A 21,096-nucleotide genomic window follows, 5' to 3' on the forward strand; every position below is an offset into this window, starting at 1 on the left:
CTCTCCTGATTGAGTTGTGAGGGCCTCCCCAGCATGAGTATTGCCTCTCCTTCATTGTCACATGAAGCAGAGACTGTGGGACCCTAAGGCTTCCTTGAGAATGTGCTGGACATCTGTCGTAGGTGTCACTGGTTAGCTGGAGGAAGTGAGGTCCTGCACACCCACACAGGCAGGAGCAGACTCAGATGAGGAAAGCAGAGCCCAGGCTGGAAAGGTAGCTCCACAAACCTTGAGCCAGTTGAGGCCCTTGAGCTATCCTGCTGGGCCTCTAGGAAGCATCAGGAGTTTAAGGAGTGTTCTCCACACATGTTTAAACTTTCCCCCAAGTAGTCCCAACATGAAAAAGTGACAGAGAAACTTATAATTTGTGCTTACTTTTTGAAAATAATGTCTTCCTCTCAATTCCATGTGGAATTGGAGAATGGGAGGTGTGGTCTTTCCTTTCTGGGGCTAGCCTTAGTTCCTTGCCCAGCGCTTTGCTTAGGAAAGACTCACAGATGAGCAGCTTATCAGAAGGCTGGATCTGGATATTGGTGAGGACTATGTGGAGGACCTTGGCCAGAGGTCCTTGAAGACCTAGGAGCTGTCTCTGAGGGCCTTTGAGTCTGAGACGAGGGACAGTTCTGAGCCTGAGCACTGAGGTCAGTCCTGGACAGTAGCTGTGGAGCATCACTTCTGGGCCTGCCTGAGTGGGGACAGTAACCTGGGTGGGGTCCCATGTCAGAACTCAGTGAGGTTTGGCGCTTGTGGTTGTTGACACATTTCCTGCAGAAGCAAGGTGCTGGCAAGCTGTAGAAACCCCACATTAGGTTGGGGTGATGGGCTTTCCAGTTGCCTCAGGGAAACGGCTTTCCTATCTGGGCCTCAGTTTTCCCATTTTGTTGTAATGAGTCACATGAGCTCAGTGGCTCTTAAGCTTTTTGAACTCTTCAAGACTTTGGGGAAAGCCATGGACCTCTTCCCAGGAAAATGAACACATGTCTTAGGAACCCCCAAGGCCCATGGCCTGCAAGGTGCTGGCCTATTGATCCACCCACCTCCCTCCTTCATATCGGGTCTGTACATGTGCTGCCCCTCCTGCCCTGCGTGCTCCTGGCTTAAAGGAGGTCACCGTGCTTCCTTGCCCTGTACCGCTCAGTGCTGATGGCAGTGGTGGCGAGTGATTCTTGGTTAAGCTGATGGTGTGAGGCCCCTCCAGCTGTGATTCTCAGACTGACCTGTGAGTTTCAGAGTCCCTGACTTTCTTTGACACACAACACCAAGTGCCTTTGCTTTCAATGTCTCCTGAGCCAGGCAGAACGTTCGTTCCAAAGCAGAGGCTAGAGGACCCAGCACAGTGCTTGAGAACCTGCCCCTCGCACCCTGCTGGCTGACCTCCAGCCGCTCCTTCCCTTTGTACGTGCACTGGACCTAGCCACGGCTCCCACTTAGAGTGTTCCCACAGCGCTTGGAGCTTCCTCAGATTGTTGTGTTTTTCTCCAGGAGGGAAGTGACCAACATGAGACTTTCCTCCCAGCAGACAGATTCACAAAGCCTAGAGCCTCGCCCCGGGTGGGTGGATGCACCATTACAGGGCTCTGTGGCCTGTCCTTGCTTTGCCATTGCTGTCTTCAAAAACACTCTCCCTCAAGAAGTCAGCAACACTCCGCAAAGCTCTGACACTGTGTCCAGTAGTTTCTGGCATGTAGGGGGGGGGGGTGCTCCTGAGAACTCCGCACTTCCCCTAGTCACAGTGTTACCTCTCTGGTTTATGTCACCTTCCACAATCCAAATGTTATTCCTATGGTGCGTTTGTGAGGTTTCATTTTAGTTGCACTGAGAGAATGAGTTACTTATCACAGTATTGTAGCAGACCTTACTGTAATGTTGGGGAGAATCCCTGTAGAGGCAAGTCGTTTTTCTTAAGTGTATTGTTTCGTTCCGTTTCCTTCCTTCCTTCCTTCCTTCCTTCCTTCCTTCCTTCCTTCCTTCCTTCCTTTCTTTCGTAGATGGACACAATATTTTTATTTTATTTATTTATTTTTATATGGTGCTGAGGATCGAACCCAGGGCCTCGCACATGCTAGGCGAGTGCTCTACTGCTTAGCCACAACCTCAGCCCCAAGTGTATTATTTCTAAGGCTTGGTAGTGTGCAGGTTAAAATGGCAGCAACTGTTTTTGTGTGCTGAGACAGGGTTTCACTATGCTGCCCAGGCTGATCTTGAACTCTTGAGCCCTGGTGTTCCTCCCACTTCAGCCTGCTGGGTAGCTAGAACTCAAGGCATGCGCCACCATAGCCAGCACACAATAACTGTTCTTTATTGAGCATCTGCTGTGTGACAAAATTTTTAAAACATTTAATCTTTAAACTACTTGATATAGTGGGTGGCAGAGTTGTACACATTTTACATACGTGAAATCCAAGGTTTAGAGAGGTTAAGTTTCTTTCCCAAGTTGCTCAGTTTGGAAGTACTCACACATTTATCCCCCTGTCCTTTTTTCCCTCATCTGCTGATGAGGAAATAGGCAGCAAAGTATGAAAATAAAAATTGGGGAACTGGATCCCATACTCTCAATAGAATATAGACCTGATTTCTCCCATTGCCTCCCCCGCCCCACTAGGGCCTCTGGGACCTGGGGCAAATGCCCCTGCATTCTGAGCCAGGGATTTGGGCTTGTGGTAGCACTGTCATTCTTCAAGGAGCGACGGCTGACTTGGGGTCATTGTGGTCTGACCGAAAGCATCAGGCTCATCCTCGATCCTTGCCAAGTATTTGTGCAGGATTGTCAATACCACCTTGGCTGAATAGTGAGCCTTCAACTTCTAGCAGCTTTATACTTTTGATTTGTCCTGTCTTCGTCTCACGTTATCTCCCTAAAGTATGAATCGGAGGTGGTGGCTTGTCCATCTTGGATGACGAGCATGGCCACCTTTGGTGATGGCTCTAAACCACTTGGTCTGAACTGGGAATTTGGGAAGAATCCATGAGATCAGGTTCTTCTGCTTGTCTGTCCCTCTCCCACCCAGAATAGTTCACATTGGATCATTTGGGGGCTGTGATTACCTGAGAGGCAGTTGAACCTGAGTTCTCATTAAAAGTTGTTCTCAGAGAAATCCCAGTTCATTTGAAAGTATCCTCCTGACATGAGTTGTTTGGATTTTGGGGTGTATTTGCTTATGCACACACCGTTACGAATGTGGCAGCTAAGGAACTGCAGGGCCAAATCTGAGCCCAGATCCTACGTGATATGTTCAGTGTGTGGGCCCAGTGAGGGACTGCCATACTGCCAGGCCTAGGCACAGGGGAACAGAGGTGCAGTTGAGACCCTAGCACAGGGCAGGGAGGTGTAGCCGTGCTCCAGCTGCCTCCCTCCACTCTTGCCAGGAAAGGAGGGTTTACTTATGATCAAACTGCTTAACCAAGTCGAGTGCTTCTTCACCTGTCTGCCTGTTTGTTCAGCAGTTAAGCTGTGCCGTGTGCCAGGTATCTGCCTGCTGGGTGGCATTGTCAGTGCTGCCATGTGTTGGCAGGTCAAAGCTTGGCTTGGGTGAAAGGGGAGATTAAGATGCAAGTTGTTAATCAGAGCCTTTTTGATCTACTGTGGTTTTGAAGATGATCTGAACGTAATCTGAAAGAAAGGGGGTCAGATATTACATCTGGTGTTGATGTAACATTTTACCTAAGGAAAACTGGCACAGTGTTTACTGGGAAAAATCAAGGAAGCCCCTTGGCAGCATCTTGGCAGGGGAGTTGATCAGTGGAGGGGAGTTTGTGGGGTGGGCTGCTGTGCCAGCTGATGGATGCCATGGGACGTGGGCATGCAGAGCTCCTGCCCTTGGCTCTCCAGCTGGGGTTGCAGTTGGCCTGGGAGGAGCTTAGGATCAGAAAGGAAGCGGAGCCTTCATGACTTTGCTCTTGGCTGTTGCCTCACTGAAGAAGTGAAACAGACACGTGAAATTTGCTTTGCCAAGTTTGGAATCTGAGGATATGACTTTAGAAAATGATTCCTATATTTGTGATCAAAATATGAAGACTTAAGATCTTGTAAAGATCTTATAGAGGGGTTGAAGTTGTAGCTCAGTGGTAGAGCACTTGCCTAGCACATATGAGGCACTGAATTCCATCCTCAGCATCTCATGAAATAAATGAATAAAATAAGGTATTATGTTTTAAAAAAGACCTTGTAGAGATCTGGTCCAGCTCACTCATCCGCTATGAATGGACAAGGTCATCTCTTCAGATGGAGCTGGGGCTGATGCAATACCACAGCCAGGGTGGCTGAAGTTGTCACAGCGTGGAGTTTCTCTGGAATTCCATCTCTTTGTTTCTGTGGGCCTTTATTTAAATATTTCCAATCCTATAATTCTATAATTTGCTCCCATATATTACGTTCATGCCATGACTGAAGCAGGAAACCTCCCCCCCTGAGCTAACATAGCCTCACAACTAAGATTATGAACATTTAACAGTGCCCATGGGCCAAAAGCTTCCTGACCACTGGGCAGCATGCTCAGTCCTGCATAATCGCTTTCTTTTATTTGATCCTCATTATAGCTGAGGAGGTGAGACTGACATGTTGCCCATTTAACAGATAAGGAAACCAAGGCTGCTGCACTTGTTGGCAAGGACAATAGCAGGGCTGGAATTTGAGCCCAGCTGGGTGGCCCCAGAGCTGACACTCTTACCCTGGATACTCAAGGGGTTCCTTAAGGGTTTTTTTAACCCCAAATTCTGGGATTGAATTAAATGTCATTCACCTTGACATTTTCTTCTGTTTTACCAAAGAGTAAATGGCTTTGTGTCCTTGTGTTCTTCTTAGAATGTAGGTGCTGCAACACTGTCTCCAGCACAGTCACTGCTACATGGGGTGCAGGCTTGGAGCTCCAGGTTGCAGACTCCTGGCTACATTTGTGCCCTGTGGTCTTCTTTTGGAAACAGGCCTAGCTTGTATTTTGGTGTTTGGTTTTCTTCTTGGAAGCACAGTATGAATGACGCAGCCTATTTCACTGATGGATTGCCAATGGGGGCGCATGATCTGGGAGTGAGACCCTTCTATAGAAAGTGTGACTTCTGCCTTTGTGAGATTGCTTCTCGAGGCACACCCCAGAACTGGCCCATTGTGACTTTCAGCTTCACCTTCTCCCACAGGGAAGGCGTATTGAGAGTTTGGAACACAGTCCATTCTCTAGGGCTTGCTGATGAGTAACCGTCACAGCCGGGCAAGAGCTACTTAATATAGACTATTACGAGGCCCACCGGTAGGGCGCGAGCAGGCCCTTTCTGCTGGTTTCCTCCCTGGGACTGAAGAGTTTGAAAGGCAGAGGCTGAGGCCTTTCCGAATAGAATTCCTCCTTTTCCTCGGGAGGGTGTGCCAGGGCTCTGCTGCCGGGTTATGTGGAATATCCCAGAGATGAATCCCATTTCTGCCAGTGACTCCGTGGTCTTTATTTGCTGTTCAACAAAGACGCCTGGGCTTGGAAGAGCCCTGTGATCCCCTTGACTTTAGAATGGGCAATGCTGTAGAAAAACAGAAACCCTTGAGACGAAGCCAACTGTGCCCCTGGAAACAAGGTAAGAAAGTCCTGGCCTTGGTTTCCTGAAGAGTCAGGGAGGCAGGCTTCTGTTGGGAGACTGGCTCACGGCCAGAGCTGAAACTGCCTGGGAAACACCTTGCATATCAGAAAACTCCACAGTCCAGAGTGGTTTAAGGAAATTAACAGACACTTTTAAGGAATAAAATGATTCACATCTCATTATGATGGCTTGGCTGAGAATTCAGTTCCACTTGGGATGTTTTCTTCAGTGTAGATGGGTCTGTTTGTTGAAATTGTACAGCTTTTAAGACATTTTCCAAAGTCAAAGTGTTGATACTCAAGAGTTTAAGTCTTTTGTGATATTTTTGTTTTAGAGAATGTTATTAATAGATTTTAAATATATATCGCCTTTCCAACGAATTCAGAGTACCTTCTGTAAAAATTTCTCGTGTTCATCCATCTTAGACTTACTCCATCTCTAAGGGTCTCCTCTCAGCGTCAGATCTGAGGAGAAGGAAGCCCCAGCAGGGCAGTGCTCCTGGACCCTGAGGGCCTTCTAACAGTGAAATCCTGGGCAGTTCAATGTCCGACACCTCTTCCACTGCTGTTAACACAGTAGACCAGCAGGGCACAGGCCCGGAGGGCATGTCAGGAGTGGTACTTGCCAGATTTCACCAGGTCCTCACCTTGACTTGCCAGAAACAGTCATGATAGCATGTGATCTACAGCAAGACAGCTCCTTGGCAACTGTGTACGGGTGTGATAATGGAACAAAAAAGTAAACTGGAGTAAAATGCCTAGAAATGCTAACACTGTAGAATTTTTTTTTTCTGTTTTAAAGGGAAACATAGAGTGATGCTAATTTACTGTCAAGCTCCAGCTTTTCAGACCCTCTGTAATCATTCTTTTGTCTAATGTGTTACTTTTTAAAATTGGTGCATTACCATATACAGCCAGAGGAATGAGAAGTTGTGCTACATTTGTGTATAGTATGTCAAAATGCATTCTACTGTCATGTATAGCTAATTAGAACAACAACAACAACAACAAAAAGAACCAGGATAGAGAGTTACAGAAAAAATACAATAAAAATAAATTTAAAAATAAATAAATAGGGGCTGGGGATGTGGCTCAAACGGTAGAGCGCTCGCCTGGCATGCGTGTGGCCCGGGTTCGATCCTCAGCACCACATACAAACAAAGATGTTGTGTCCGCCGAAAACTAAAAAATAAATAAATAAATATTTTTAAAAAATTCTCTCTCTCTCTCTAAAAAATAAATAAATAAAATTGGTGCATTATAATTACACGTAAGAGTGGTATTCATAATGACATGTTCGTATGTGTGAGTAACATAATTTGTTCAGTTTCATTCCCCAGAACCTCCCTCTTCCTCCATTCCCTCCCTCTGCTTGCTTTCTTCTTCTCTCCTGCTCTCCCTCTGTTTTCATGAGATCCACCCCCCTTCTCTCTGGATTCCAAATGAGAGAAAATATAACATTACTTCTTAGTGTTCACTGATTGGATCCTGATTTAACAAGGGGTTATCAAATACATTTGGGGGACAACTGGGGAGAACTGGACAGAAGATTATGATGGGAAGCCATTACCCACCCCTCTTCATGGAGCCCGGAGCCTGGAGCTTGCCAGCTTGCCTCTACCCTATAGCTACATCCCAGTCCCTATTGTTACTTTCCTTCCATGTGGCAACAGCGCTGAGCTGTGTAGAAGAGTGTTCTTTTTTTTTTTTTTTTTTTTTTTGGGCTGGTCACGCTGAAGTATTAAGGGTGAAGAGTTCTGTTGTCTGTGATTCACTTTAGAATGATTTGGGGACTGAGGTGTGGCTCAGTGGTGGAGCACTTAGCCCTTGGTTCCACCTTCAGCCACCAGGGCAAGGTGGGTAAGATTCAGCAAAATAATACATACATAAGTAAATGGTACCTATGTGAACAGAACAAGGCCAGTTCAAAAAATATCAACACCCAGGTCAGGGATGTATGAAGTTAGTTAAATTTTCTTTAATATATTTGAAACTATTTTTAAAAATATGAAAAAGCCAGCTGCTGAATCACTGCAGTGCAGTGTCCCTCAGGATGACCTGTAGCATAGGCCATGCTTACCAAGGCGGGTCAGGACCCTGCACTCTTCTGAACTCAGTGTCTGTGGGCTGATGTCTCCAGCTGCCCAGAAGAAAATCAGCCTTGATCCAGTAACTCAAAGCACCACTTTTATGGTAGAAATTTATATACTTACTTTGAATTATCTCTGGTTCTTCTTTAACAATATTAAGAGTTAAAACTTCTTATATTATTCATCAGAAGCAGCTGGGTTTACAGATGAATTTCAAGGGAGTTCCACCTGCTGTTTTGTTTAGTGTATTTTTTCACCAGGGTGAGTGCAGTTCTAGGACCCCCAAGACCAGGAGGGCTTTGAGGATTCATGTGGGTGGGGAATGAAGAGTTGAGCAACTGGTGGCCCAGGATCCCATTGGCCAGGATCCTGTCTTTGCGCGCGTGCGCGCACACACACACACACACACACACACACACACATAAGCCAGACCCAGGATGGAGTTTGTCTTCCTAGTCAGAACCCAGAGCCGTGTCCTGAGTTGCTCCCTGCCCTGCAGAGGAGTAGGCCTTCATGGCGTGCTATTTTGTCTCTGTTATGAAGCTGTGCATGTTTTGAACAAGCCACACAGTCAGGGTCTGCTTCAGAGCTAGTTAGTGGGAGACCTGGCTCGCCCTCCTGGTTGCTACAGGTGACCAGGACAGCCCCGGTGGACCCTGACTTCTGCCCAGCCTTCTGCCCTGTATTGGAAATCAGACTTCAGTCAGAGCCCAGGAGGATGGAAGGGGGAATTTAAAGGAGATCATTGTCTGTGATTTAGATCAGTTACTTTGTTTCTATAGTGCAGTTCTAAAAAAATGGAATTTTGAAGTGGTGGAACACCTGTGTGAAAGGCCTGCCCCCGCCCCCCCCCCCCAGCTCTGCTTATCTGCAACTGCAAATGATTCCAGGCAGTGCAGGACTTGTACCCAGCCAGGGACCAACAGCATGCTGTCCAACTTACTGTTCTGGTTGTTTTTTAAAAATATTTTTACAGCCCCAAACAAAAATGCTTTATGTTCTTTTTCTTTTAATATTTTTAATTGTAGATGGACACAATGACCTGATTTTATTTATTTATTTTATGTGGTGCTGAGGATTGAACCCAGTGTCTCACATGTGCTAGGCAAGCGCTCTACCACTGAGCCACAACCCCATCCCCTGCTTTATGTTCTTCACAGAAATGAATAATTTCTGTGGTTGATGAATTCGACTCATTGCCATCATGAGTTCTAGAAGGTCTGCATCAGGTGAGACAGTGGTGGCAGTGTGGCCCTGAGGGCTCCAGCAGTTCTACAACTGTGTTTGCCATCTGACCTTGAACAACTGAATCCCTGTGGCCTCACCTTCTCCAAGTGACTGCCTCTTACCAAGTTTTTTTATTACCTTCAAAACAATGGGAATTTTTATCTGAAAAATCTGTTTACCACCTGATTGTGAACCCCCTAAGGGCTGGGCACATGGCCCTTGTGCCCCTGGAGTGCTGCCTGGTCCATTGTCACCAGGTTGTGAATGAGGATGGGGATAGCAAGGATAACGCCCTGTTGTTTGCTGCTGCCCCTGGATGTGCATGGAGTGCCATCTACCAGTGCTGGCCAGGGCCCTGGGCACTTGTATTCTTAGCCTTTCTTTACCCCCATGGCAGAGATGCTGGAGAATAAAAACAGGTACGTGGTCCTCTACTCTGCAATAATTCTGGATTTGCAAAGAGTCATTTTACTGAGGATTGTTCACATTTTAGGAGATCATCTCACAAAAGGCCTTTATAAAGAATCAACATTTAATTTTTGATTATTTACCCAGACATCTAGGGAAACTTTGAAATTGAACTTCTTGAAACAGACCCATAATCCTGCTCTCTTGGGAGGCAGGCAGGTAGGCTCTCTCTTCCTTTCTCAGAAACAATTTAAAGGGTTGCTTACAGTGTTCATTTTGGCCCTGGGAAGTATAACATGGGGGCAGAGGTTTCCTTGGGAATTAAAAATTGCATCAGTAATTACAAATTGAATTATTGTCTCCTTCAAAGAACCCTGCAGCTTGAGGCCATACCAGCCTGGTAAATGAAAATGTTAATGGTCTGCATGTTTACACACAATGTGCGTGTCAGTGAATGAAGTCAGCACCCGTGGAAGGGCTGACTGTAGAATGCTCAGCCCACCACCTGGTTGCATGGGATGTGCGGTGTTGGGCAGGAGACTGGCAAGCAGAGGCTGAGCTAGGGAAGGATTTGCCTTGGCTTCACTGTCTAGGTTCCTGTGCTGTAGGGGCAAATTTAGAGTTTTGGTTGCAGCCAGCAAGAGGTGTTTAGACTTGCCTCTGCACATTAAGTAGTGAAGAGGAATCTGGGAGCTGGATACCCATGTGCCAGGTAGTGTCTTTCCAGAATGTGCAAGGGCCCAGTCTGCACTCTGTCCACTTGCCCCGTGCCTTCCAGCTTAGGGAAGGGGACAAACTCTTTATATTCTCAAGCATGTCCTAATCTGTAAGTGAGATTATAATGATTCCCACTTCCAGGGAGTATTGTGAGAGTTAAATGAGATGATTCATGTAAAGGAATTATGGCCTTCAGCATACAGAAAACATTTAATAAATGATAGCAATGCTTGTTATCATATGTTGCCAAGTAGGAAGAACCTGGATTTATCAGGTCCATGGACATGGGTCCTAGGCCTAGCTTTCTCCTGATCCCAACTAGTTGTGAGTTTGGATATTTCTTTACCCATTTCCTTCTCTCAGTCAAAGGGAAAACAGTCCCCTTGACATCTGTGATTCAGTGACCATTGGTATTGGTCTCTGTCATTCACATCTGCAAACTACTGCTGCTTCTAGCACTTTGAGAAAGCCTCAGTTTGGCTGAACTCTGTGGGCATGGGAATGCTTTTTGTGGTGTTAAATGCCTTTTAAATGGTTACTGCAGGACAGGCCTAGGTGAGCTACTCTGGCTGACTTGAATACTAACTTCCCACTTTCCAGTACTGTGTTGTGATTGTTTTATTCATAGATATACAGGGTTATGAGCCTAATGCTGGAGCCTGGTTGCCAACCCACTTTCCATTGGCTGACCTTGGGTATGCTTTTAAACTCTGGATCTCAGTTTTTCCACCAGCAAATAGTATTTATTTCATAGGGTGGCAGGAGGATCAAGCAGTTTGTGCATGTTTGCTCAGAACAATGTCTGGCATGAAGTAAGTGTTTGGTAAGTGTATTATTGGTATTATTTGGGGGCTAAATGCAGAGAGTTACATTTTATTTTTGTTGAAATGCTCTTACATTTTGTCCCTTGTTGCCAGGGATGAAACCCTGAACCTGTGTAAGCCAGACCAGCACACTATTGCTGACCTGCATCCCCAGCCCTGATGTTGCATTATTAAAGAAAAATGGGGAAACTTGACAAAGTGCAGGCTCAGGGTCTAGAGCTAAAGAACCTGAAGGTGAGTGGAAGAATAGGTGTTGGCTGGTGCCATTCTTTTCCCCACAGCTGCTGTGCACACACACATTTTTCACATGTTGTCAGCATGTGCAAATAATTTCACCCTTTAAATCATCTTCTGCATGGTCTTCACAGCTACTGTAATGACTGGCATTCTGTCATGTCAGTGATCACAACTTATCACCTCACTCGCTGCTGCCAAATATGGGAAGTACATCCCGTTTCTGCTCTTAAGGTAAGGTGGCAGTGAGTAGCTTCCATACAAAGGCCTTGTGATTCCATTGGATGCTTTCCTCAGGGCGAGGCTCAGCTTAAAGCTCCTGGCCAGGATTGTTGGAGAGGCCTAAAGGATCTTGTCATGTTGTTTTCCAAAAGGCCACATCTGTGTGAGCAATGTGTAGCCACAAGCAAACTGCACATCAGTACTGATGTTGTCCTTTTAAAATCGTTCTTATAAAACTCAAACTACACTTGCTAATGCCATACTGGTGACTTATCTGATGACGTGGAGCTCAGGGAATGGGTATGGGAAGTCCATGAGCCATTATCAGTGCCAAAGGTCGCATTTTGTTTTAAAAATTTGATTTCCCACAGCTGTTTGATTTGGGTTTGACATAGTCCCATTCCAGTGCTGAGTTTTATCAAGAGAGACCTGAAGCCTTGTTAAGGAAACCCACTTGCCATGGCAGATTTTTGTCCTCTGTCTCCCAGAGAGCAGTGATTATTAAAGACTTCCCTTACAGGAAAGCTGCAGAGTGAGCCTGGAGGGGCTGGCCTTGTTGGTGGAGTGCTTGCTGATGGGCAGCAGGGCAAGGACCCAGCGCATCCCCTTTGCTCTTTACTGTTGAGGGCCGACTCTCTCCTTTGCCACCTGCTTATGTATGATGGGGCATGGTCCGTTAGCAGCTTGCTGCCTTCGAGGTGTCCAAGCAGTTGCGATGGGTAAGGGTGTGTCTGAGTCTATTGAGTCTGTTCATCAGTGAGATCTGAAGCCATGTTGGGATGTGATCATAAATAGGTCCAGAGTTGGGAGAGAAGGTTTAAAAGCAAAAGGTTATTCAGCATGCTTTTAGAGTCACTGGTGTCTTGAGCTAGAAAGTTAAAAAAAATCTTCTAAAATGGTTCCCTTATTTTTACCAGGAAGAAACTGAGGCTTAGAGAAGTGAAGTGACCGGTCTGACACCCTGTAGCTAGTGTGTGGCGTGGTCCATCAGGATAGTGATATAACAACAAATGTGAGTAATACCAAAGCCATGCCACACAGCACAGCCTGTATCCATAGACCATGTGTGACACAGTGACGTGTGTAACAGTGGGCTGGGTATGAGGCGATGCCAGTGGCTTCCTGTGTGTAGGCATGGTGCTAAAGGTCAGTGTGCCCTGCTGGCTCCTGTGTGTGTATGCAGTGGGCGTGTGACTCTAATCACCCGAGCATTGTGTTTTATTAAGCAAAAGCTCAGATGTAGGAAATGAAAACCATACGTGTGAAAGAGTTTTTCTCATGAGAAGAGTAGGGTGTTGTTTTGGGCGTGGGTAAGAAAAGGGAAGGAAACGGCTCTGTCATCAGATCTCTCCAAGTTTAGAACAATGTCTGTGCCTCACCACTGGCTTTAGGATGTGCTTTGCCCTGGGAACATGCGTACAGTGCATTTCCGTGTTTAGCTCTTTCTTTTCCAGCTGTTTAGAGGGCGTCACCATTATTTAAGATAATGGCAATAGCCAGCAGCCACTTTTATATCTAATTACCTCTCCAGTTCTTCTCAGGGATGCTATGAGGCACTTGATTTCAGAAGTCACTTCATGCTGAAGTGCTGGGGACTCTTACAGGGGCTCTTGTAGACTACAGCTGAGGAGTCTGCCCCAGGATACTTGATCTGTGTTAAGAGTCAGTAAACTCCTTAAAGGGCCAGATAGTGAATATTTTAGAAGAAACAAAATTGAGACTATTATGTAGATGCTTATATAACGACTTTAAATGAAATTCATTAAAAAATATAAGGACCATTCTTGCTTGCAAGCTATAAAAAGAGGGCCTCGCAAAAGGTGGCTGAGGGGATTTGGGTTATAAGCAGAACTTTGCCAACCCCTGGCCTCCAATGTCTTTGGTTTGGGTGTTTTTTTTGTAGTAATTGTACTCTGTGAATCAGAAACAAATCACTCTTCCTTTGCATCTTCTGGTTCTGGCTATGGTTGTGCACACCTGTAATCCCAGGGACTTAGGAGGCTGAGGCAGAAGGACCTCAAGTTTGAGGTCAGCCTGGCAACTTAAAATAAAAATAAATAGGGCTGGGGATGTGGAGTAGAAGTAGAACACTTGCCTAGCAGATGTGAGGCTCTAGGGTCAATCCCTAGCACTGCAAAAAAAAAAAAAAAAAAAAATTTCTGGTTTTCAGTTTAGAAAAGGACTTAGATATTCTGTGATTGCCTTGTCTTTGTAATCAGGGCCAGACTGAGCCTTTGCTTCTAGTCTGCCACACCGAGTGTGGAGTGAGTGAGAGGAGGTGGGAGACTGGGCCTGAACCCTGGCACTCTAGGAACAGTAAGGGGAGCACCTGGGGAGGACCAGCAGAGCCCAGGAAAGACCTTCCAGGAAGTTAGGAGGGAAACACGGTAGCATCCTGGAAGCCAATGGGGAGTGTTGCTGAGGAGGAGGGAGAGGAGCAGTGGAGGCAAATGATGCTGACTTGAGTCAGGTCACACGAGGCTGAGACTTGACCATGAGATTTGGTAGCATGGCAGTCACTAGGGCTTTGAGGGTGAAAGAATGAAAGGGAACCAAAGGGAGGAGCTGGCCTGAGAAACTTTGCTGCAAGGAGCGAAGACACGGCTGGTAGTTGCAGTGATGGGGTCAAAGGCAAAATAATGATGACTGAGTGCTCATGGGAATCATCCAGCAGAGAAGGAAAACTCAATGGTAAACGAGAGGTCATAATTGTAACAGCTGTGTTTCATTGTTATTCTAGCAGACCTTCATGGCTAACAAACCACCACAGTGCTTAGCTTAAAAAATTAGGTATTTTTAACACTTCTGGACTTGGGTTCCTGTCCCTCAAGAACTTGCAGTCAGCTGCAGGGAGGGTACTGCTGTGCCTCCAACAGGTCACCTGGAGACATGCAGGGAGGGTAATGTCCCCCCTTGCAAAGATGTGTGGTTTCAAGTAGGGAGTATCTTTTTTTTTTTGCAGTAGTGAGGATGGAACCCAGGGCCTTACATAGGGTAGGCATGTGCTTTGCCACTGAGATATACCCCCAGCCCTTTTAAATATTTTTACTTTAAGCAGGGTGTTGCTAAATTGATCAAAGTGACCTTGAACTTCTAATCCTCCTTCCTGCTTCAGCCTCCTGAGTAGCTGGGATTACAGGTATGTGTCATTGTGCCTGGCAGTTTTGCCAACAGTCTGCCATACCTCTCTGGGGCTATGAAGTTGTGTTTGATCCACAAGCATTCTTTGTGGCTGAGATTATTAGCTTAATTTTACAGTTGAGAGCATGAGAGCTTAAGTTCACAGGCTGGTGAGTGGCAGAGTTGGGACCCATATCTTGGTCTTTGATGTGTAAGACCCATTCTTCTCTGCTCCGTTTCCTCATGGTGTCTATGTACAGGAGCTGATGGGAGTGCCACCTCCTGTCTTTCCTCTTTGGGCATGGGAGTAATATTTTGGTAGATAATTAGTGTCTCATAATTGGAATGGACGGAGGGAGGTGATTATCTTGTTGTGGCTTGCCTGTTTACTGCATGGGGATTGGACAACTGTATTTATTAGAATCCCATTGAGGTCACAGTGGTGTGTTTAATTAGGGCTTTTATTGAGATAGATTTCTGTGTCTGCTCTCAGCTGGTCCCTTGGTGTCTCTTGACCATCCTTTCATGTATCCTCTGTCAGCTGACTCCCCTGTCCTGATAGCCCCCTTGCATGCAGGTCTTCTGACTTCCATTATCCTATCTTTTTCTTTGCCCTTCTTTCTGTCCCTGGCACAGGGCCACCTTGCCACTAGTCCAAAACTAGCCCCTCTGCTCAGGTCATTTGCCCTCCAGAGCCTGTCATAATCAACCTGTCTCCTCAGCCAACTGGAAGTCAAGCTTTCCAGAGTGGGATCCAGAGAGTGGGCAAGTTAGCATAAGCATCTGGGAACTTGGGCTCTGTCACTGACTGTGTAGCCTCGGGCAAGTCCTTCTTCTCGGGTTTGTGAATCCCAGGAGAGCAGGCTAGTGGAGCCACGGCAGAGTCAAGGCTCTTCAGGGGTAGTGTAGTCTGTTTGTGCCCACACTAAAGCCCTCGCCTGAACTCTGTGCATCGGATATCCCCTTAATTTGCTGTAAGAACAGCAGCCCCGGGCTGGGGATGTGGCTCAAGCAGTAGTGCGCTCGCCTGGCATGCGTGCAGCCCGGGTTCGATCCTCAGCACCACATACAAACAAAGATGTTGTGCCTGCCGAAAAACTAAAAAATAAATATTAAAAAATTCTCTCTCTCTCTCTCTCTCCACTCTCTCTTAAAAAAAAAAAAAGAACAGCAGCCCCTCAGAACCTTGGTGAGCCTGGGGCTAGAACAGTTGCCAGCCAATAAGCTCATTGAGAAAGCAGCTGAAGGGATGGGTGGGCAGGGGCTAATTCCAGTCTCAGAAAAGATGACATTTGGTTAGAGAGCAGAGACCTCAGTGAAAACATGTTTAAAGCTCTCTCTAGGCAGAGGGGCAGTCAGTGAGTCATTAGTCTCCATCAGGCATTTCAGGGCCCTCTACACTTGCTTGTATAGGGAGCTCACAAACTTTGCTCTCAGAGTCCCTGTTTTAGGATCCCTGCCAGTTTAGCTCTGCCTGGGCTCCGGGGCAGGCAAGATGCAAAGGTGGTCTTTGTGTTTTTTGTAGTCTGCAGGGAAAGTGAATAGTCTCCTGCTATTTATTTACCATGTAACCCTGGGGAAATTACTTAGTTTCTGTCTGCCTCAACTTGTGTATCTGTAAAAGGAAGGCTGACTGTGGCAGCTGTCTCTTCGAGGAGTACAGGAGAGTCTGCTGCAGCACTCAGCTCGAGGCCCTTGGGGTCACTGTTTTTCAGACCTATGCGCTGGAGTCTTCATACCTTGATGATTGCTGCACACTTTGAAGGTGTGTCCTTGTGTTGCTTTTTTGCTTAGTCACCCGTGCACCAAACTATATCTACCAGCATCTACTGTAGGGCAAGGAATCACTGCCTGTTTCCTTCCTGTCCTCTCTTGGTGATTACCATCGTGATCTTTGGAACGAGTTTGCTGCGTACCTACTTCCCTAAGGTGCTCACTAGGGATTAGATTCCATGTAAAGGGGAACGTCACGTAAAGCCAGTCAACCCTAAGACATCTCTTCACTCACCAGGAATGTATGGTCTACAGCAGGGGCCTCAGGCTTTTTCTGTAGATTCATATAGTAAATATTTTAGGCTTGGCAGGCCACATAGAATCTCTGATGCACATACTTCTTTATTTTCCTTCTCAAAATTCTTTTAAAAAATAAAAAACATTTGTTAGTCCTGGGCACTTTAAAACAGGCCTTGGTCTACATGAGATGACTGTGGTCCAGCATGGCCTAGCAGTCTGCCTCATGGCATTGACTCCCAGGTGTGATTCCCTCCCACATTAGATCAGGCTTGAGCAGAATCTTCTAAGACTCCATGCTGTGCCTTCCTGTCTCTCCTGGAGGCCTGGCTCTCAGGAAGGCCAGCTGCCCTGTCATGAGGATCTGAGGCTTCTTGCCCACAGCACCCTGATGAGCTAAGTAAGCAGCTGTCACTGCCCTGCTGGAGCCTCAGGTGACTTCAGTGTCCTGGGTGCACTGGAACCAGAACACTGTAGTGGAACTCCTCCTGCCTCTAAGGTAATTTAGAAATCTTTAGCAGTAAAGGGAAAGCAGTGAGGAATTATAAAGAATGTTTGCCTACCTGCAGAATGCAATTGTTTGGTTATTGTGTTTTGGTTTTTGCTAGGAAGTATCTATGCCAGTAATATATGGCAACAAATCTGTTTATGGTCAGGGTGAGATGAGGGCATGATATGGCTCTTCTGCACTAAATCCTCTCAGCAGCCCTCTCTGGGTGGAGGCTGGGGCCTGCAGGCCTAGTGTGATGGAGCTCTTCCCACTCTTTCTGGGATTTTGCTTACAGTCATCGTGGCCCTCAGCTCCAGTACAGCAGGGAGCTTGCCAGCTGGGGAGAGCTGTTGCTCCTACACCCAACAGTTCCAGATTGTTTTGCTAGTCTCCAGTTTTACCCGAGGACCTTTGGCAATAAATAGCTCATCCATGGGCAGCTGGCCTTGACCTATGTAGTGAGGCCTGCTTTGGAAAGATGAGCTGGCTCGGGCCAAGAGTTTGAACCAGGACCCAGAGATCTTTGGTGGGCATTTGAACTGAAGAATCCTACAGGATGGAGCCAGGCACCCTGGACATGCTTCCACAGTAAGACAGAGGAGCACCCAGAAGAAGTGCCTCTGTGCATTTCTGTAGTAATGGTTGATGAGACACTTCCATGTACCAGGCATGGTCACGTGGATCACAGATCTACTGCAAGACTTAACTTTCTAAATGGGAAATGTTATCCACTGGGGAATTCTGTATGAAGTGTGAGAGAAGGTGATAAGTGCTGAGGGCGGGGGCAGGGAAGGAAGGAAGGAGACTGTAGGGGTCCCAGGCAGTGGGGCTCAGATGATAAGTTAAACAGGCCCCGTGGACGTGGCTCATTTTGAAGGTGAAGTTTGTGTAAGTCTGGGAGGAGCTAAGGGAGCTGGCCAAGCACACCTGGAGCAGAAGCAATCTTAGCAGGGGGTCCTGGTAGGTGTTTCAAAGAATAGTGTGAATGTTGGGGTGAGTTGAGTGAGATCCCATGAGCCCTAAGGAGCACTACAAGGGCTTTGGCTTTCATTATGAGAGAAATGTACAGCTATTACAGAGTTGTGAACAGAGCAGTGAAATAATCAGGAATTTTATTTTTTGCCATGCTGGGGATAGAACCCAGAGCATGTGAATGCTAGGCAAGTGCTCTCCCACTCAGCTACATACAGCCCTAAAATATTAAAATAAGTGCTTCCTGTGTTGAGAACACAGCAGAGCTAGGGTAGCAGCCCATGGGAGCTGGTGCAGAGGAGAGGCTGGGAAGTGGTCAGATCCAGACGTATATTATCAGTTAGAGCCAACAGGATTTCCTGATGAATGGATGTGAGGTGGGAAAAAGAGGGATCAAGGATGCCTCTAGGGCTTCTGGCCCTAGCAGCCACTGTGCAGGTGAGGTTGTTGTCAACTCAGATGGGACAGCTGTCAGGAAGCCAGTCGTGGAGGAAGACCAGGTCCTGCTCAGTGTGACAGCAGCCTCTTAGATCTCCAAGTGCCAGGCAGAGTGTACAGTTAAATGTATGTCCAGGCCAGAAGTATGAACTAGGGAGTCTGGCACAGATCATATGTAAAGCCACAGAGTGGATGAGCTCCTGCTGAGACTAAGCCTGTATTGTAGGTAGAGTCTGCAGAGAACCTGGGGCAGAGAGAGCCAGGGAGGGCTGGGTGCTGGTTCTGGGCAGTATCCTTCCCTCTCACCCTCCTGATACCAGCTGCACAGCTTTCCTTGGGTCCTAGGAGATGTCTTACGTTCTGTGCACCTTCTACCTTCCTTTTTACCTTAAGTGTCATGGGACATCTGAGGCTAGGTTGGTAGTGTCTTCCCCCTTTGTCCCATTGCAAGTAGGAGACAGGTAGGAGTTAACTGGCTCACCACAGGTTGCACCAGGGTTATGCCAAGGAGCCTAGCCAGGACTGGCTCCGAGGTGGGTGCCTCACTGGGGTCCTTGTGTCCTTCCTGAGCTGCAGCTAGCTGTCATGCTGCGTGTGATGTCTGAGGTGACTTGTGTGGTTTAGACAGTCCCAGGAAAGGGAGCAGACTGGGCAGGAGTCGTGGGGTGGGAGAAGGAGCCAACACATGGGGTGCGTGGTTCATTGATCACTTTCTTGTTTCATTTTCAGGCAACAAAACCTACTATGCATCAGTACTATAGGTGCATATCTCTCCAGACCTGGTTCCTCATCTGAACCTGGTGTGACTGTTTTCTTAGGTCTTCCAGGGACAGTATATAGCTAGTATCATTCTAGATGTGTAGAGAGAAGCTACTATGATTCATTACTTCAATAGTTGCTTTAGGGCTCTAGGGAACTCTGGTTAAAAAAGAAGCTGAAATAGCTGGGTAGGTACATAATTACAGACTGATAATCACTAGGAAAGATCAGAGTGGAGCTCTGAAGGCTAAGTCAGAGTTAATTAGGTGAAGTGTCAGTGGGCTCTTGGGGAGGGAGGAGATCATAGGTATAGGCCCTGAGGCAGAGGCACTTAGGACCTGAGATGTGGACTGTAGCCCTGTCAGAGCCTTGAGTTCAGGGTACCAACAAGCCAGGGAGCCACAAAGCATTTTCAATGGTATGTGTGTGTGTGTGCATCTGTGTGTGTGTCTGTCTGTCTGTCTGTGTGCCTGCCTGTCTCTCTAAGAGATTGATAAAGAAGGAAGAGATCAGATTTGTGCTTTGAAAAAATGATGGCTCGGAGGGAGAGAGCCCTGGAGAGGCAGGAGTGCAGCTCTGAGGGTGAGTTAGGTGTCCTGGAGGCTGGGGGCAGTAGCACAGAGTCCCTGGGTACTTGGAAGGTAAAAATGTAAATAGGCTAGCAGTGAATGAGCTCTGGGTTTTGAAAGAGTGCAGGGGGCCTGGGTGGCTTCAGGTTTCTGGTTTGTGTTGGAAGGTGCTTGCCGTCCACTGAGACGTGGAACATGAGAGGAAATCCATGTTGTTTATTTGGTTCATGTATAAACAGTGGATAGTGGCTCTTTTAGGGCCTTTTCAATTGGCATTAGCCATGGAAGTCTAAACTGTTGGCTATAGATGTTCATATACTTGAGAAGTTAACTTCATTTCTCCCCAAAGTTCTTCACTTGTGGGATTCGGGGGCTTTTTACAGGAGTAGCTTCAATGGACAGTGCTATATGTCCACTTGGAGAGCTCTCCCTCTTACCTGGCACCTGTGCCTGGGGAGGGAGCTGCTCAAACCCAGAAGAAGGTTGAGAGACCCCGCTGAACTTGTTTTTCTTTCTCTTCATGGGCAGTTGGGCTCCTAATGAAAATGTTTCTCATTAGGGTCCCAGAAAGCCTCCATCCATGAGTGGCTCACATGATTCTCAGAACTGCTCTGCCAGGTGTCCTCCTGCAGGTAACTAGAGGTTGCTCCAAGGGCCCCAACCCTGTGATGACACAGTGTCAGGAGTGACAAGTTAATTTCCTGTTTATATTAAAATGACCTTTGTGAGATGTGGGGTGGCACCTCCTGGGTACATGGCTTGCAGGAGAGAGGTGGGAGTTCAGTGTCGCCAGCATTGTGTTTCAAAGGGTCCCAGGAGGCTAGCTGTGCCAGTGACTGATTTGCTTCCATGTGTCTCCTTTGCCTCTTCCAGCTAAGAACAAGCTGAGGGGGCTTGCTCTTTTCAGAAAGTGCAGTCTGAAGGAAGTGTGTTCAACGGAGAGCAGGCTTGTGTGGAGGGGTGAGGGCTCCTGGTGGATGGCTCTGTGGCCACTCTGCAGTGCTACTGAGGGTTCTTGAGCAAAACTGCCACTCAGGCTCACCTTCCCAAACGTCCCAGCATTGTGGAGAAGCCAGAGCTGGCTTCACATGATGTTCGTTTAATGCAATGGATATGTTTAATGCAATGGATATGATTGGTAATTTTATTATACTTGCACAGTAATGTTAAACTTCGGCAGTTGGAATGTTTGTCTTATTTTTGATTTTCCTTTTTTGCCAGAACTCTCTTTATAGTTCAACTAAGTAATTGTGGAAAGACTTTGTGATGGTATTTAACTGCTGTGTCTATAAAGTACCTGGGTTTGAAAAAGCACATCATGGAATCCAATCTTCCAGTCCTTTTTTGGGGTGGGGGGAGGGTACTGGGGATTGAACTCAGGGGCACTCCACCACTGAGCCACATCCCCAGCTCTATTTTGTATTTTATTTAGAGACAGGGTCTCACTGAGGTGCTTAGCTT

General features: G+C 46.9%; 1 protein-coding gene across 10 annotated transcripts in view; it reads left to right on the forward strand.

The window, feature by feature from the left end:
- Rapgef1 (Rap guanine nucleotide exchange factor 1) overlaps positions 1 to 21,096 on the forward strand; it is a 129,293-nt gene that overhangs the window by 20,217 nt on the left and 87,980 nt on the right. For 8 of the 10 annotated variants that reach the window (XM_076845202.2, XM_076845205.2, XM_076845204.2 and 5 more), the window contains exon 1: positions 5,344 to 5,553. The exons of 1 other annotated variant lie outside the window; for it this stretch is intronic. In XM_076845202.2, the coding sequence (XP_076701317.1) occupies positions 5,490 to 5,553 (64 nt within the window). In that variant the 5' untranslated portion in view covers positions 5,344 to 5,489. Of the gene's footprint in view, positions 1 to 5,343; positions 5,554 to 12,211; positions 12,290 to 21,096 lie in introns of those variants that run through there. One more of the 10 variants, XM_076845206.2, reaches the window with a different exon arrangement.

The sequence above is a fragment of the Callospermophilus lateralis genome, chromosome 2 (assembly GCF_048772815.1).
Source record: "Callospermophilus lateralis isolate mCalLat2 chromosome 2, mCalLat2.hap1, whole genome shotgun sequence".
NCBI lineage: Eukaryota > Metazoa > Chordata > Mammalia > Rodentia > Sciuridae > Callospermophilus > Callospermophilus lateralis.